The sequence below is a fragment of the Pelophylax lessonae genome (genome assembly GCF_965119305.1).
Source record: "Pelophylax lessonae genome assembly, chromosome: 5".
Classification (NCBI taxonomy): domain Eukaryota; kingdom Metazoa; phylum Chordata; class Amphibia; order Anura; family Ranidae; genus Pelophylax; species Pelophylax lessonae.
Window position 1 is genome coordinate 235,873,347 of NC_138772.1, and position 18,064 is coordinate 235,891,410.

Sequence of the window (18,064 nt, forward strand, 5' to 3'; positions counted from 1 at the left end):
ATGCACGCACCGGCACCGCCCCCAACGAGGTCACCATGGATGTCCTGAATCATGATTGGTCCAGGCTGGAGTCTGGACCAATCATGATCCAAGACATCACAAAAGGGGGTGGTGTAGCGCATTGCTCTGCGCTACAGTTACGCCCCAGAAGGCCGCCAATTGGCGCCTCTGCTGGTGGAAAACCCCACCCCCATAGGCACCAATGAGACGGGCGCCCCTTGTGGGCAAAAAAAATTAATTTTTTTTTTTTTTTTTTTTCCTTTTTCTTTTTCGGGCCAGCCGCCACTGGTCACGACCCTCATCTACCAACAAGGACCCCCCCCCCCCCCACAAGAAAACCTTTGCTCTGACACTATTAGCCGACTTAATGAGCTCCACTTTCCAGACCACATTCCACCATCTGAAGCAGGCCAAAGACGCCAAAAAATATGCCGTGTATGCAGCAAAAGGGGATTTCGTAAAGATACCAGCTACTATTGTCCGGACTGCATTGGAGAATGCTTCAGACGTGATCATACATCCATACATTACTAGCCCATATTTTAATAATTTCCCCGTTTTCATCTGTGCTGACCAATTTTCCTCATATAACCATGCCACTGCCTTCCACATAAACTGACCCTGGCCTGTTTTTCCACTATGCCTCTGCCTACTGTTTGGACTGCTTTCACGTGAACTGACCCTGGCCTGTTTTAACGATTACGCTTCTTCCGATTGTTTGGATTGCTTCCCTGTGAACTGACCCTGGCCTGTTTTATCAACGACGCTTCTGCCTGCAGCTTGGATTGTTTGCACGTGAACTGACCCTGGCCTGTTTTACCGACTATGCTTCTGCCTACCGCTTGAACTGATCTGTTGCCCTGCTACTGTAGTACACAGGGGTCTCACATATGTGAGGGGCTCCAGAGTTGTTTTTCTAGATGAAGAAAAACAATTTTTTGGTTCTCTCCGGGTTTCGTAAATTCCGGATTAGGGTCTGGAGTCCGGAGGCTTCAAAGAGATTTGGGTGGGAGAAGCCTCTACCCCTGTCCCCAAGTCTTACCTAACCAAGGCCCTCAGCTGACTTACTACCATCATGCCTCTGCCTGCTGCATGATATTAGCTGTAGCAAGAGGCAGTATGTTAATGAAGGGCTGGAGAGTGGTACAATAATTGTCTGCAGTGTACCGGGACCAATTTTATGGCTGTGCTGACCATGTCTCTGCCTAGAAAATACCTTTGAACAAATGCTGCGGCTGTGCTGACAATATCCCAGTATTGACTATAGACTATATTCCTGCCTGCTGCCTGGAAAATTGCTATTGTAGTCGCTAAGCATGTCCCTGCCTGCTGCCTGGACTAATGCTCTCCTCTGTGGACAACTGCACTACTAAAACCACAGGTAATACTTTTTTTTACACTTTTTTTTATAGAATGTATTTTGTAGAGTAATTCTTGGTATGTACATGCTATGTGTTAAACATATGAGGGGCCTTCAAAAATGATAGGTTGTCTGGAAATTAGATGTGTATTTTATGTTCTCAGAATGCCTGACGGTGCTACTTGAAATGTTGAGCCTCTGTATGGGGTCAGGCTATGTAAAAGTCTCGCACGTGTGGTATTGCCATACTTCGGAGTAGTAGAAGCTATTTTGGGGTGCAATTTTTGCTATATACATGCAACCACTTACCGACCACCTAACGACTATATACATCGGCCCTTTAAAGCTAAATACTGGGGTTATGGCAGCAGATAGCTGCCATAACCCTGGTATTTTTTTTAAACGGCGGGCAGTCGGCTTTCAAATCCGCCGCAACGGTGCAGGGGAAGAGGTGCCCCCCTCCCGCCGCGTCCTAGATGTTTTCCCAGCTTACCGGACCCGCCAGCAGCGGGGAAAACTATCCGATCCCGGATTCTCGGAGACAGGAAGTGGAGTGAGGGCAAGATGGCCCTCACTCGACTCTATGGTCTTGGAGGACCAGAGCTACGTCAAAAGTCGTTGCCTAGCAACCGGTTTAAAAGGGCCGGTTTTTTTTTTTTTGTTTTTTTTTTTTCTTCTTTTTCAACAATTTATTTATTTATTTATTTATTTTTAGTGTAGTTGTGAGGTCTTTTGACCCCAGATCTCACAATAAAGACGACCTGTCATGCCTATTTCTATTACAAGGGATGTTTACATTTCTTGTAATAGGAATAAAAATGATCAAAACTTTTTTTTTTTTTTTTAAAAACTGTAAAAATAAAAATATTAAATAAAATAAATAGGAAAAAAAAAATTAAAGAGCCCTATCCCCGTCAGGTCGCGCGCAGAAGCGAACGCATACGCAAGTCCCGCCCACATATGTAAACGGTGTTCAAACCACACATGTGAGGTATCGCCGCGATCGTTAGAGCGAGAGCAATAATTTGAGCCCTAGACCTCCTCTGTAACTCTAAGCTGGTAACCTGAAGAAATTTTAAAAAATGTTGCCTACGGGGATTTTTAAGTACCAATGTTTGGCGCCATTCCGCGAGCGTTCCCAATTTTGAAGCATGACATGTTGGGTATCTAATTACTCGGCGTAACATTATCTTTCAAATTATGGAAAAAATTGGGCTAAATTTACTGTTTTATTTTTTTTAATTAAAAAAATTTAATTTTTTTCAAAAAAATTGCATTTGGAAGACTGCTGCGCAAATATGGTGTGATAAAAAATATTGCAACGATCTCCATTTTATTCTCTAGGGTCTCTGCTAAAAAATATTATTTATATATATATATATATATATATATATATATATATATATAATGTTTGGGGGTTCTAAGTAGTTTTCTAGCAAAAAAACTATTTTAGCTTGTAAACACCAAGTGTCAAAAATAGGCCCAGTCTTAAAGTGGATAAATGGACAACTTTGTGTAAAGTGCTACTTGGATGTTGGGCCTCTGTATGTGGCTAGGCTGTGTAAAAGTGTTACACATGTGGTATCGCCATACTCAGGAGGAGTAGCAGAATGTATTTTGGGGTGCAATTTTAGCTATGTACATCCTATGTGTTAGCAATATTGCATAAATGCGTTTTCATTTTCTTTCCACATTTTCCAAAAACTTGTGGAAAAAAAAAAAAAAAAAAAAGACATATTCAAAAGACTCATTATGCCTCAAAAAATATACGTTGGGCTGTTTGCTTTCCAAAATGGGGTCATTTTATGGGGGTTTCCATTGTCCTGGTGCTCCAGGACCTTCAAAAATGTGATAGGTTGTCAGGAAATTATATGTGTAATTTATGCTCCTAGAATGCCTGAAGGTGCTACTTGGATGTTAGGCCTCTGTATGTGGCTAGGCTGTGAAAAAGTCTCACACATGTGGTATCGACATACTCGACTAGGAGGAGTAGTAGAATGTGTTTTAAAGCGGTAGTATCCCGCTTTTTGACACTTTTACCTACAGGTAAGCCTATAATAAGGCTTACCTGTAGGTACAAATAATATCTCCTAAACCGGCACGGTTTTGGAGATATTTACAGCGCGAGCGGCGCATGCGCTCTGAAGGTCCGGGGGGACCTTCAATTATGTCTGCCGGAGCTTGCGGGAGTGACGTCATCGCGGCTCCGCCAATCATCGCGCCGGAGCCGTCTCTTCCGGCCAATCAGTGCGCCGGAGCCGCCGAACCCGGAAGAGACGGCGAGGGATCATGGCAGCGCCCGCAGCGATGTCCAGGGGTCCGTGTCGGGGCTTTGTTTTAAGGTAAGTTACACATAATGGGCTAGTATGCGATGCATACTAGCTCATTATGCCTTTGTCTTGCAGGGTTTATTTTTTTTTTTTTTTTTTATTTATTTTTTATAGGGTTTACAACCGCTTTAAGGTGTAGTTGCAAGTATACATATGCTGTGTGAGAGAAATAACCTGTTAATTCGACAATTTGTAAAAAATAAATAAATAAATCTTCATTTTGCAAAGAATTGTGGGAAAAAATTACAACTTCAAAAAACTCGCCATGCCCCTTATTAAATACATTGGAATGTCTACTTTCCAAAAGGGGTCATTTGGGGGGGTATTTGTACTTTCCTGACTTTTTAGTGTCTCAAGAAATGAGATAGGCCTTCAGTACATCAGGTGTGATCAAGTGGTCAATTTTCAATGATTAGCGCCATAACTTGTGGACTCTATAACTTTCACAAAGACCAAATAATATACACTTACTTGGGTTATTTTTTACCAAAGATAAGTAGCAGTATAAATTTTGGCAAAAATTTGTGAAGAAAAATTACTAATTTGCAAAATTTTATGACAGAAACAAAGAAAAATGCATTTTTTTTCACAATATTTTCAGGTTTTTTTATTTATAGCACAAAAAATAAAAAACCCAGTATTGATTAAATACCATCAAAATAAAGCTCTATTTGTGTGAAAAAAAGTACACACATTTTTTATGGGTACAGTGTTGCATGACTGAGTAATTGTCATTCAAAGCGTGAGAGCGCTGAAAGCTGAAAATCGGTCTGGGCAGGAAGGGGGTGAAAGTGCACTGTAGGCAAGTGGTTGAAGTCACGCAGTGCCAAATCGCAAAATAGGGCCTGGTCTTTGGGCAGTCAAATCCTCTGGGGCTTAAGCGGTTAAATACAAAAACAATTTAAGGCCATACTCAAGCTAAAACTTTAAAAGCAGTTACAGCAATAGGTTTTGTTGACAAGGGCTTTAAATTCATAAATAAAAGCTGATCATTGTACGCACCCTTGTCTGTATTAAATGGTTTGTCTCAACCCTGCTACATCTGCAAGACAGCTTGTGCTATTGAAAAAACAACAGACTTGCTGACAGGATCCCCAGGTGAAATTAAAACAAACACAGCCACCACATACAAAAAATGGTAAGCTGCATTAAATGTTTGCTTTTGGCTTTAATACAGCTTCAACTCTTCCCCAATATTAAAAAATTGAATTTTTGACTTCAGATCTACTTGAAATATATTCTCTTTACCATCTTGTGTGTGTGGTATTGATTTATAAAAGACAAATCGGCTGTTCTCTGGAGTAGGTTCCCTTGCAAAGCGCTAAATGAATGAGGTGAAGCTCTGCTGACTTCTATAATGCACGTAATACTTTGCAAAGTTAAACTTTCACTTTTCACCACATTCACACAATGGCCCGCACACACTATCTAAAAATCGTACAACAGATCGACCCTTTTTTGTTGCTAGTGGCATATCGAAAATGAAGACTTTACTAAAGTGACGAAAATCCTCGTACGACAGAATAACAATTCAGAAGTGATGTAATGTGTTGTAGCGTATTTTCGAACGACAACTGTGCTGATTAAACCAAAATTTTAAGATTTGGTATTGTACTGGAAAAATTTTCACGCTTGTCCCATCAGATAATTTTGAAGGAACAGGACGCAGTCCTGGGTTTTGTTTTTTTTACACCTGGATGGACTTAGTGCCGGTTTACACTAACGTGGCACGACTTCGGGGGCGACCTGTTAAGTAGCGTGCACCGCGACTTCGGCGAGACTTGCACGGAATTCATATAATGAATGTCAATGCAAGTCGCTCCAATGTCACCCGAAGTAGTACAGGAACTATTTTCTAAGTTGGAGCGACTTGAGTCTCTCCTATTAGAACCATTCCCGTAGCACTGCATGGACCGCGACTTGCCAGGCTGACCCTGTCGCCTGACAAGTCACGGTAGTGTGAATGGACACCTAGGGCTCTTTCACACGGACGTTCCGTATGTCTGTAAATTACCCCATCCGTTTGCGGATGATATACGGACATAATGAATGTCTATGGGATTGCGGATGTCAGCGGATGACCATCCGCTGACAACCGATTTTCGTCCTTTCAGTTCTGTTCCGTTTTTTGGAACGGAACAGAACCCTATTTTTGTTCCGTTTAAAAAACGGAACGGATGCAAAATCAGATGTCAGCGGTGTCATCCGCAATGCCCATAGACATACATTATGTCCGTATATCATCCGCAAACGGATGGGATGATATGCGGACATACGGAGCGGATGACACAAGTGTCACCCGTGTCAGTGAAAAAAAAAAAAAGTGCCGGAGCGGATCGCAATACGGTCCACTCTGTGTGAAAGAGGCCTTAGAGATGTAGGTGGGTGTAAACAGACACAAGTCTGCTTACATTTAATTGCCAATAGAGATCCAGGGAGCTTCCGATCCAGAAATATAAATCAATACAGCTTTTTTTTCTCCTGGCGTTGATGCTTCTAGGTTTGTTTATTTATTACAGGTATTTATATAGCACCATATTATATATTAATATATTTGCTATATTATATAGCAAAAATATTGTACATTCACATCAGCCTCTGCCCTCAAGGAGAAAGGTCTCTAAGCTCCGGTTCACATTTGTGCGATTGCGGAGATCGCATGCAATTCAGAGCGCACTGCTCTTAAATTACATGCGATTCTCATTTGAGGTGCGAATTTCAGCCATACACTTTGTATAGCTGAATTTGCACCGCATCCACACTAAACTCGCACATGAGGCTTTTTTTATTCGCAGCAGAATCGGATCGCATAGTGGTTCACACTAGTGCGATCTGATTCTGTGCGAACTTGCAAATCGCACTGCGATATGCGATCGAAACTGGGGGTGTCGTAACTTTTAATTGACACCCCCTGCGTATCGCATATGGCAGTGTGAGTTGCCAGAGGTGCGGATGCGATGCGGATCACGCTGCATATTCACAGCGTTCCCCTATCGCACAAATGTGAACCGGCACTAACTTACATTCATACATACACATACTAGGGCCAATTTAGGTTCAGTTCACACTGCTGCAAGCAATACGATTCTGATACGACTTTGAGTGCAATTTTTTAGTGCTACTTGGATGCAACTTTGATAAAGTTTGTATATTCTATGAATCTATGGGGCAAAAAAAAAAAAAATCACACTGTAATCGCACCAAAACTAAAGGAATCTTTTCCAAAAAAGCGCTCCATGCTAATTTGAATTGATGTGAACAAGCACCATGGAAAACAATGCTATGTCCTTTGTCATGCGATTCTGTGTGACTCAAGTCACATCTAAAATTTCACTAGTGTGAACCAGGGCTTATGCAGGCCATAGACGAGTTGAAAACTGAACAAACATTTTTGTTGATTGTCAGATCGTTCGTTCTTTTCATCATTAGTGTGCCGCCTGCGACAAGCGATTTTCATGCCGTGATCAAAAGTGCCCAATACAACATACTACGATTTAAAAAAAAAAAAAAAAACTTATGGATGGCTCTAGACAGGAGTCAGTAAAGCACTAAATCCCAGGTGGACGTTCTTGACCTACAGTTGTTATACCAGGATGAAGCCTTCAGTTACAGGCATCATCCCGGTATTTTTAGTTTTTCCAGACTGATTTTCTTCTGTAAAAGCCATCCGAACAGCTAATTAGGCACTGGATTGCTTCTACGTGCAACCCTTCACCCTCCTGCTGCCCTTCAAGTCTCTCCTGTGCAGTTACCATAGCCCAGGCAGTGAACCAGATAATCCCCGACCATCTCTATGGTGCTGGGAGGCCAGAAGCAACATCATGATGTCACTTCTGGTTCTAGCAGATGTAAACACAGCCATTTATTCGTTCTGGAAAGCATTGAGATCAATGTTTTGTTTTTATCTAATACTTTCCAAGGTAGAGGAGAGACCCCAAATGTCTCCATAAAGAGGACCAGTCATGCCTATTTCTATCACAAGGGATGATTTTTTTGTGATGGAAATAAAAGATTAAAAAAAAAAAAATTAATATGTAAACCGTCCCAGTGCACAGAAGCAAGCGCATATGTAGGTTGCGCACGCGTATGTAAATCATGCTTGCGCCACACATGTGGAGTATCGCTGTAAGCAGTATAGTGAGCACAATCATTCTAGTGCTAGTCTGCCTGTGCAACTCTAAACTGGTAAGCTGTTAAAACTTTTAAAGCTTCAAGTATGGAGATTTTTTTTTTATGCATCAGAGTTTGTTGCTGTTCCACGAACGTGTGCGATTTTAAAGCATGACATGTTGTTAGGTATCTTTTTACATTGCCATAACATCATCTTTCTCTAGGACCTATTCTAGGAGAGACAGATGGATAGATTATATATCTGTATCTACTCAACTAAAGTAAAGCGCTGTTATGCAAATATAATAAAGTTCTATTCCATTTTCCCCAATTAGGCCCCATGGACACAGGGCGTTAGAAAAAACGTGCGCCAAAGTTAGTTCTGACGCCGGAAAAAGCAGCTGTAAAAACGTGTTTTCAGTAGCTTTTTCCATTGGCGTTATTGCACGTTTTGCCACGTTGCTTTTAGCAGCGTTCTTTTCTGCCTCCATTCAAAATCAATGGTTCCCTATGGGAGCCTATTAATTTGAATGGAAGTCGCACCGCAAGTCGGATCAGGATGATCCGACTTGCGGCGCGACTTGCGCTGTGAGAATCTTGAGGGGGGAACTCCACGCCAAAATGGGGAAAAAAAAAAAAAAAAAAAAAAAACGGCGTGGCGGCCCCCCCCCCAGGTTCCAAACCAGGCCCTTCGGGTCTGGTATGGAATTTGAGGGTAGCCCCACGCCAAAAAAACGGCGTGGGGTCCCCCCCAAAATCCATACCAGACCCTTATCCGAGCATGTAGCCCGGCAGGCCAGGAAAGGGGAGGGGACGAGCAAGCGGCCCCATCCCCCCTGGACCACACCAGACCACATGCCCTCAACATGGGGGGGGGGGTGTTGGTGCTTTGGGGCAGGGGGGGCTCTGTACCCCCCCCACCTCAAAGCACCTTGCCCCCATGTTGATTAGGACAAGGGCCTCATCCCCACAACCCTGGCCGGTGGTTGTGGGGGTCTGCGGGCAGGGGGTTTATCGGAATCTGGAAGCCCCCTCAGATCCCAGACCCCCTCCCTATGTGAATGGGTATGGGGTACACTGTACCCCTACCCATTCACCCCATAAAAGGCAGTGTATGTGAATAACGACAGGAGACGTTTTGGAAAGTTTATTTAAAATCTTCATCCGGTCTTCTCCACTCTGCTCTTCTGATCTTCTCCTCTCCGCTCTTTTGCTGTCCGCTCTTCTGCTCTTGGCTCTTCTCTTCTTCTTCCTCCGGTCCTCCTCCGACGATGTCTCCGGTGATTATGCCGGTCTCTGCAGCTTGTTATATAGCCATTAGGGGCGTGGCCTCTAGATGACTTCACCGGGAGGCCCCGCCCCCTATGTCACATACGACGGTATGTGACATAAGGGGGTGGGGTCTCCCGATGACGTCACCGAGCGGCCACGCCCCTAATGGCTATATAACAAGCTGCAGAGACCAGAGATCAGCATAATTACCGGAGACATCGTCGGAGGAGGACCGGAGGAAGAAGAAGAGAAGAGCCAAGAGCAGAAGAGCGGACAGCAAAAGAGCGGAGAGGAGAAGATCAGAAGACCGGAATGGAGAAGACCGGATGAAGATTTTAAATAAACTTTCCAAAATGTCTCCTGTCGTTATTCACATACACTGCCTTTTATGGGGTGAATGGGTAGGGGTACAGTGTACCCCATACCCATTCACATAGGGAGGGGGTCCGGGATCTGGGGGGCCCCCCCTTGTTAAAGGGGGCTTCCAGATTCCGATGAGCCCCCTGCTCGCAGACCCCCACAACCACCGGCCAGGGTTGTGGGGATGAGGCCCTTGTCCTCATCAACATGGGGGCAAGGTGCTTTGAGGTGGGGGGTGCAGAGCCCCCCTGCCCCAAAGCACCAACACCCCCCATGTTGAGGGCATGTGGCCTGGTGTGGTCCAGGGGGGGTGGGGTCGCTCGCTCGTCCCCTCCCCTTTCCTGGCCTGCCGGGCTGCATGCTCGGATAAGGGTCTGGTATGGATTTTGGGGGGGGGACCCCACGCCATTTTTTTTCCCATTTTGGCGTGGAGTTCCCCCTCAACATTCTCACAGCACAAGTCGCTTGCAGTGCGACTTCCATTCAAATCAATAGGCTCCCATAGGGAACCATTGATTTTGAATGGAAGAAAAAAAAAACGTATAACGTGGCCTAACGCACGTTAAGCAACGTTATAGCAACGTTATTCAGCCTTTAGCAGCGTCAGTAGTTTTTACAGCTGTAACGCTGGTGCTCAGAACGCGCAGGTCGTGGGTTCTTGTTGCAGCTTAAAAACGCCTAGGCCACTTACAGCTCAAAAACGTCTGTGTGCATGAGGCCATAGAACAACATGGAGGTGCGTTTTTAGGCTGCAAAAAGAAAACGCCTGACGCTACTAGAGAGAATGCTATCCTGATCTATTGATCACTAATGACCCAGACATAATCTCGGAGGTAGGAGTCCAGGACAACCTGGGCTCTAGCGATCACAGGATGATCACATTTAGTATAAATAACAATATAAAAAGGCAAGTGGGGAACATAAGAACCCTAAACTTCAGAAGGGCAGACTTTCCAAAATTGTACTCATTGATGGAAAGGGTAAACTGGGACCAAACCCTGGGATCACTGACCACAGAGGAAAAATGGGAATGCTTTAGAACAATATTAAGCAAAGGCATCTTGCAGTGCATTCCTATGGGGAATAAATTTAGAAGAGACAAAGCCAAACCTGGCTGGCTAAACCGTAGCGTTAAAAAACTTATTAGGGGAAAAAAATTGGCCTTCAAGAAATATAAATCAGAGGGCACTGTATCGGCCTTCCAGCAATACAAGGAGGAAAATAAGAAGTGTAAACACGAAATCAAGATGGCTAAAATCAACTTTGAGAGACAAATAGCGGAGGATAGTAAAAAAAACCCAAAGAAATTCTTTAAATATATCAACAGCAAAAAAACTAGGGCAGAGCATATTGCACACATAATTAGCGATGATGGGAGGATGGTTACAGAGGACACTGAAAAAGCAACCGTGCTGAATTCTTTTTTCTCGTCAGTCTTTACGCAGGAAAAGGAAGGGTACACTGACCATGACTGTATGGTTAGTAGTAATACACAGGACTTGCCACTATGGCTAACAGAGGGGGAAATCAGGGAAAGACTGGATAAACTTAACACAAACAAATCACCAGGCCCGGATGGCGTACATCCGAGAGTGCTCAAGGAACTCAGTATGGTTATATCTAGACCACTGTTCCTGATCTTTGCTGACAGTATTAGGACAGGAGATGTACCAGGGGATTGGAGGAAGGCTAACGTGATTCCGATATTCAAAAAGGGCCAGAGACATATCCCGGGAAATTATAGGCCTGTCAGTCTGACATCAATAATATGTAAACTTTTGGAGGGGATGATAAGGGACTATATCGTAGAGTATGCTAAAGATAACAACATCATCAGTAGTAACCAGCACGGGTTTACAAATGGGCGATCTTGTCAAACCAATCTCTTAGCATTCTACGAGGAAGTGAGCTGTGAGCTAGATAGGGGGAGACCAGTGGATGTGGTGTACTTGGATTTCGCTAAGGCGTTTGATACAGTTCCCCACAAGCGCTTAATTTATAAAATAAGGTCTGCAGGTATCGACAGCAGGGTTTGCTCTTGGATACGGAATTGGCTAAAAGGCCGTGTCCAAAGGGTAGTAATAAACAGCGCATACTCAGACTGGTATGAGGTAGTAAGCGGGGTGCCCCAGGGCTCAGTCCTGGGACCAACCTTGTTCAATTTATTCATAAACAGCATTGAGGACGGGATCAGTAGTTCGTTATCAGTTTTTGCAGATGACACAAAATTGGCCAGGGCAATAACTGCACAGCATGAAGCAGATATCCTACAGAATGACCTGGACAAAATTACGGAGTGGGCAACGACATGGCAAATGAGGTTTAATGTGGAGAAGTGTAAGGTTTTGCACTTGGGGACCAAAAACATAAAAACACAATACACGTTAGGAGGGGAACCCTTGGGGGAATCAAAAATGGAGAAGGATCTGGGAGTCTTAGTTGATGATAGATTAGGCAACAGCATGCAATGCCAAGCGGCAGCTTCCAAAGCCAACAGAATATTAGCATGCATAAAGAAAGGGATGTATTCCAGAGATAAGACTATAATCCTTCCACTTTATAAAACTCTGGTCTGACCGCATCTGGAGTATTCTGTCCAGTTCTGGTCGCCAGTCCTCAGGAGGGATGTGTTGGAGCTGGAGAAAGTCCAGAGAAGGGCAACTAAACTGATTAGGGGGTTGGAGGACCTTACCTATGAAGAGCGGCTGCAATCGCTCGATTTATTTTCCCTGGAGAAAAGACGTCTGAGAGGGGACATGATAGCAATTTATAAATATCTTAATGGGGATCTCAGCTTAGAAGAAAAGCTGTTCATTCGAAGGAATTGCATGAGGACTCGAGGACATACAATGCGATTAGAGGAGAAGCGTTTTAACCTCAGGCAACGTGGGGGGTTCTTTACTGTTAGGGCTACAAGATTGTGGAATTGTCTACCACAAGAGGTGGTTCCTGCGGGTAGTATGGTGACTTTCAAAAGACTCTTAGACTTACATCTCAAGGATCAGGAGATTGAGGGCTATGTTAGATGATTACAGTCACACACACCTACACAGGTTGAACTGGATGGACTATTGTCTTTATTCAACCTCACCTACTATGTAACTATGTAACTATGTACTTACAGCGGCGTTAAAAATCCTGTAATAAATGAAAAAAATAAATAAATGAGTGCGTTCCACACAATTAAGATGGGTTATAGACATAAATAAATCACAAAATCAAAACACAATTTCCAGCAAACCTAAGTTCTCACGATCGTGGGCTTCTACGACGAAATCACTAACACATTCACATTTTTGTCATAGAAGCCACAATCGCGACAATTTAGGTTTGCTGGAAATTGTGTTTTGATTTTGCAAATGTATTTAAGTCTATAACACATCTTAACCACTTCAATACCGGGCACTTTCACTCCTGCCCCGGCCAATTTTCAGGTTTTAGCGCTGTTGCATTTTTAATGACAATTGCGCGGTCATGCAACACTGTACCTAAACCAAATTTATGTAATTTCCCCTCTCACAAATAGAGCTTTCTTTTGGTGGTATTTGATCACCGCAAGGTTTTTTCTTTTTTGCTAAACCAATAAAAAAAAAAAAAAAAAAAAAAAAAAAAGGACAGAAGAGTTTAAAAAAAAATAAAGTTTTTTGTTTATGCTATACAATTTTGTAAATAAATACGTTTTTTCCTGCACTGATGAAGCTGCACTGATGAGGAGGCACTGATGGCTGGCACTGATATGCAGCATTGGTGGGCATTGATAGGCGGCACTGCTGGGCACTGATAGACGGCATTAATGGGCACTAATGGGCACTGACAGGCGGCACTGGTGGGCACTGACGGGCAATAATGGGCACTGATAGATGGCAATGATGGGCACTGTGAGGCAGCACTGATGGGGAGGGCACTGGGGGGCTACCTGAGCCCTGATTGCCATCCCTGGTGGCCATAGTGGGCATCCCTGGTGGTTCTAGTGGCACCCTCCCCCCACCCCCCCCCCCCCCGAGGGTTTGCACTGCTAATCAATGCTCTGATTACCAGTGCCGACCCCCCCGTCAGGAGAGCCACAGATCGGCGCTCCTTTACTTGTGCCTGTCTCTTTACCGAGATCGGAGATGTGGGGAGTCAGACTGACACGCCGCATCACCGATCGCCGCTCTGCGTGCCCCCCCTGGGGTTGCGCAGAGCGCATTATCCTGCCGCCGTCATACGACGTCTGGTCAGGATAATACAACCACATTCCCGCCGTCATTTGCCTATAGGGCGGGCGGGAAGTGGTTAATAGATTGTGTGGAGCACACAAATATATGCACGAATTTATTGTTTTCATTCATCACATGATTTCTAATGGGGAAAATGGAAAAGAACTCATACGCATAACAGCGCCTTACTTTAGTTGAGTATTAATTGTTTGTTGTGTTTATCACATTAAGAGTCGGTTCACACTAAGGCGACACGACTCCTTACTACTTCGGGGGCGACTTGTGCATTACCATGCACCACGACTTCGGAGCGACTTGCAGGGACTTCACATAATGGAAGTCTATGCAAGTCGCTCCGAGGTTGCCCCAAAGTAGTACAGGACCCTTTTTCTAAGTCGGAGCGACTTGTGTCGCTCCTATTAGAACGGGTCCTGTATCGGTCAATGGACCGCGACTTGTCAGGCTGACAAGTCGTCTGACAAGTCACGCTAGTGTGGATCGGGTCTTAGGGGCTACGGTTATTGACAGGTTGCAGCACTTTTTACTTTGTTTGGGGCCATCCCAAGAGAGAGATTATATATAATACATACACACACATAAATTATATATATATTCTCATTTATTATGATAAATTATAATTATATATTTTTTTTTTTTTAAATCCACCCCGGAGGCTGTGATTTTCTAGCAAGCAAAAAAAAAAAAAAAAAAAAAAAAAAAAAAAAAGGGGGGGAAGGGGAAAGAGGAGAAGAAGAGAAGTTTTTTTTTTTACACATGTCGGAGAGAAATGTCAGAATTGGCCTGGGCAGAAAGTAGTTAACCTAACATTATGTTGGAGTTTTAGAAACTAAATGAACATTGTTGAGAATAGTGAAAGTAAATAAAAGTAAAATGACAGCTGATAAATCCCAATAGAACCTGGGGATTTCATGTATAAAAGCTAAGCAGAGAAGAGTTTACCATTAGCTGGCCAATCACTGTCAAACAAACAAGTTGCTGTCAATGCTGCCCTCCCTTCAAGCCTTCAATAACAATTCAGCAACAGGACCCAAGCTGCAGTGTTTTACAGAAATCACCCAATTTTGCTTTTTGATCTTTTCCTAGGAGTCCCCAGATGATATAAATGGAAGTTTCATGCACATGTTTACTTTGCTCTTTTCACTGCCCTATCAGATTTTTCTCCTCACACATTACATCATACTGTACATCTATGATGATGCGTCGTCCTAACAACAGGCCGGAGGAGCCTGCGATCCAAGCATCAGTAGAGCACAGAGCAGAGCAAAGCTCAGAGCAGAGCACAGAGCAGAATGGACCTATCAGCTGCCGATCACACACGCCCAGCTTGGAAAGATGGACCCCCAGAGCTGCCCACAGGTTGAGCAGGCCGCACAGCCACAGGAGCCCCACAATGAATGAAAACACTTGTTCCGTGCCAACACGAGAGCTCACCAGATCTGTAGAAAGCTGTAATGTCTGCCGAATCCTTGGTCGTCTCCTCCATTCCGTCCCGGGTGCCGTCGCTGCTGCCTGCGGCTATGGCATTGGAGCTGACCGTGCTGGCCGGGACACATGGGTTGAGGCTGCTGGAATTACTCATAGTAAATCGTACGGATATCGTTCTAAGGAAAGGAAAGCTTTCTCTCACACACGATGTTCTCTTATTCTAGCCTTTGTCCCTCGTCACCGAGCACGGCCTTCTTTAACGAACATCACCCATTTCATCTACAGAACAGGCTCCATTCATAGCAATCCAATCCAGTATATCCAGGAAAATGGACTCCGAGCACAGAGAAGGAAAAGCCCCCACTACTTCCCCGACGCACGAAGAGGAGAACGCTGCATGTCTCGGACTGGGGACAGCTGTCAGAAAACAAAGCGCTGTGCCAGGAGAGGGGAGGACGGGCGGAAATCACTGCTTCGGGAAAGCAGCAGACACATTTTCAGGCGGCGGCTGCGGCGAATAAAGAAGGCGGAGCTTAGAGGCTAAGCGCAATGCTGCTGTGCAAATCAACACTAAGGTCTCGCGAGACAAATCCAGCAGAATCCATTTCCTCTCCCAGCTTGGTCACAATATTTAGCTTTGTCGCTGGATCTCTAGAACCCGAGCAGATATCGTCTATCGCAGGATGTTTATGCTGAGCTGGGCTCGGTGCTTTCCATGGCAAAAAGTCCTACGTGTTACACATCTACAATTTGAGCATAGGTTAACTGTGCCTCCTGACTTTCTGGGGTGACAAAAAATTACATAAACAAATTATTATTAATGGCCCATACACACGATCGGAAAATCGTACGAAAAATACCACTTAATCTGATTGTTGGTACACAGCTTTCAAGAGCCGATCACGACAGTTGAAACGATATTATCCAATGGGGAAAGCACAAAAATGTTTCTAGTACGATACCAGATTGTACAAATTTTAGTTAATTAGTACAGTTGTTTGAAAATACACTACAACACATTATATCACTTCCAAATTTTTATTCTGTTGTGAGAAAATTTTCATCACTTTAGTAAACTGAAAGCGGAGTTCCACTCAAAAGTAGAACTTCCGCTTATCTGTCTCCTCCCCCCTTCTGGTGCCACAATTGGCACCTTTCAGCGGGAGCGGGTACCTGTTTTTAAAAGATACCCTGTCCCCACTTCCATGGGACCTTGCAGCGGCAAGGTTCATCAGAGGTTCGGCCCCCTACTCCTCCCTCTGCTTTGTGGCCAATTACCAAGCGCATGCGCAGTAGGGATCCGCCCGGGTTCCCTTACCGGAAAAGGTGGCGGCAGCACCCGACAGCAGATGGGAACATCGACCTGCGGTGCTGACATCGCTGGACTCCAGGACAGGTAAGTGTCCTAATATTAAAAGTCAGCAGCTACAGTATGTGTACAGTATGTGTAGCTGCTGACTTTAAAATTTATTGGAGGGGTGGAACTCCGCTTTATTTTTCAATTTAAGAATAAGCATGCAAAAACAAAAGAATTAATACGATAATCCCATGGTTTGTACTAGGCATTAGGCTTCAAATAATATTAAAGATTTGTGGGGGGTTTTTTAAAGAGAATTATGGCTTTTCTTTTTTTTTCCATATACATACTTAGGTGGATACAGCATCGGTCCTCTGGCGCCTCTACACTGAGAACTGAGCGAGCGAACATCGCTGATCGCTCAGTTCTGACTGCTCCCCGAGCAGAGAGCTGCTGCCTGTCAGTCACAGCTCTCCACTCTGCCCCCTCCTCGCTCACTGGAGCGCTGGGCTGTTGAGGGGCAGGGATCGGCCGGCTCAGGCTCTCAATGGCTCGCTGAGAGGCTGAGCGGGGTGTCAGTCCAGACACCTGGCAGATCCAGACTTACATTACCACAATGACACGGTGCCTGGATTGACTTCTGTGACATCAGCAGACTTTAGCCAGCTGAAAACGGGTCACAGGAGTGGAGTGCAAAAAGGAATTGCACTCCTGTAATCCATAGAAGTACAGCAAAACGAGCTTTGGCTATACTTCTCCTTCAATAACAGATATATTATATTTACCTGCGCTGTGTAATGATTTTGCTGAGAGCAGCCCTGATCCTCTTCTTTTTGGGTCCTCCACTGGCTCCTCCCCCTTGACAAGTGCCCCCAATAGCAAGCTACGGGGGCACTGGTGCATGCTCGCTCCTGAGCCCTGCTCTATGCATCCATAAGACACATAAATCCCCAGCCCCCTGCGCTCACCTTACTGGCTGTGATTGACAGTAGTGAGAGCCAATGGCTTCTGCTGCTATGTCTCATCCAATGAGGAGAAAGAGACAGCCGAGGATCCCGGGCACATCACTGGATCAATAGTGGGCTCAGGTGAGTATTAAGAGGGGCTGTGGGGGGAGCAGCACATAAAAGGTTTTTTACCTTCATGCATAGGATGCATGAAGGTAAAAAAACCTCCAGCCTTTACGACTTTCATTTCAGACATTTGATTGGGAGGGGGTCATTAAAAATGTATAGCTGCCTTCCAACAACCCCCCTTTAAGCTGCAATAGGCAGCAGACGGGGGTGTTTACATGCCTCAGTCATGATGCATCACTTCATGCCCACTGAAAAGTCTGCCCAACATGTAGAACTCAGCAGGCAGCAAGCCTGCCCATCTAGACACATTTAGGCAATTGGGGAATTGCCGCAAACACCCCACAACTTTTTGCAGTACACGCAGTTACTGTACATTTGTTGGCAAAAATAGGGTTAATACAGGCAGTGAGGAGGCGTCATATCGCTTCCCCACTGCTTGTCAGTAGCTTCTGAAGCATGATCTGAACACAGCTCATGCTTTAGGGCAAAGGCAGATTTAGATGCACTTCTAAAGCCTGGTAAACACAGTAAGTTTTTTTGCTGAACGAAAAAAAAAAAGGTCCTGCACTAAGGATGAAATGTTAGTACAGCAATCTCCCCACAGTGCTATTGTG

At 44.5% G+C, this 18,064-nt stretch overlaps 1 protein-coding gene across 3 annotated transcripts in view; it reads right to left on the reverse strand.

Moving 5' to 3' along the window:
- The window catches only part of TRIO (trio Rho guanine nucleotide exchange factor), an 855,771-nt gene extending 840,514 nt beyond the window's left edge, over window positions 1-15,257 (reverse strand). For all 3 annotated transcript variants that reach the window (XM_082259530.1, XM_082259529.1, XM_082259531.1), the window contains exon 1: window positions 15,084-15,257. In XM_082259530.1, the coding sequence (XP_082115656.1) occupies window positions 15,084-15,231 (148 nt within the window). In that variant the 5' untranslated portion in view covers window positions 15,232-15,257. The remainder of the gene's footprint in view (window positions 1-15,083) is intronic.
- Between the last annotated feature and the right edge of the window lie 2,807 nt (window positions 15,258-18,064).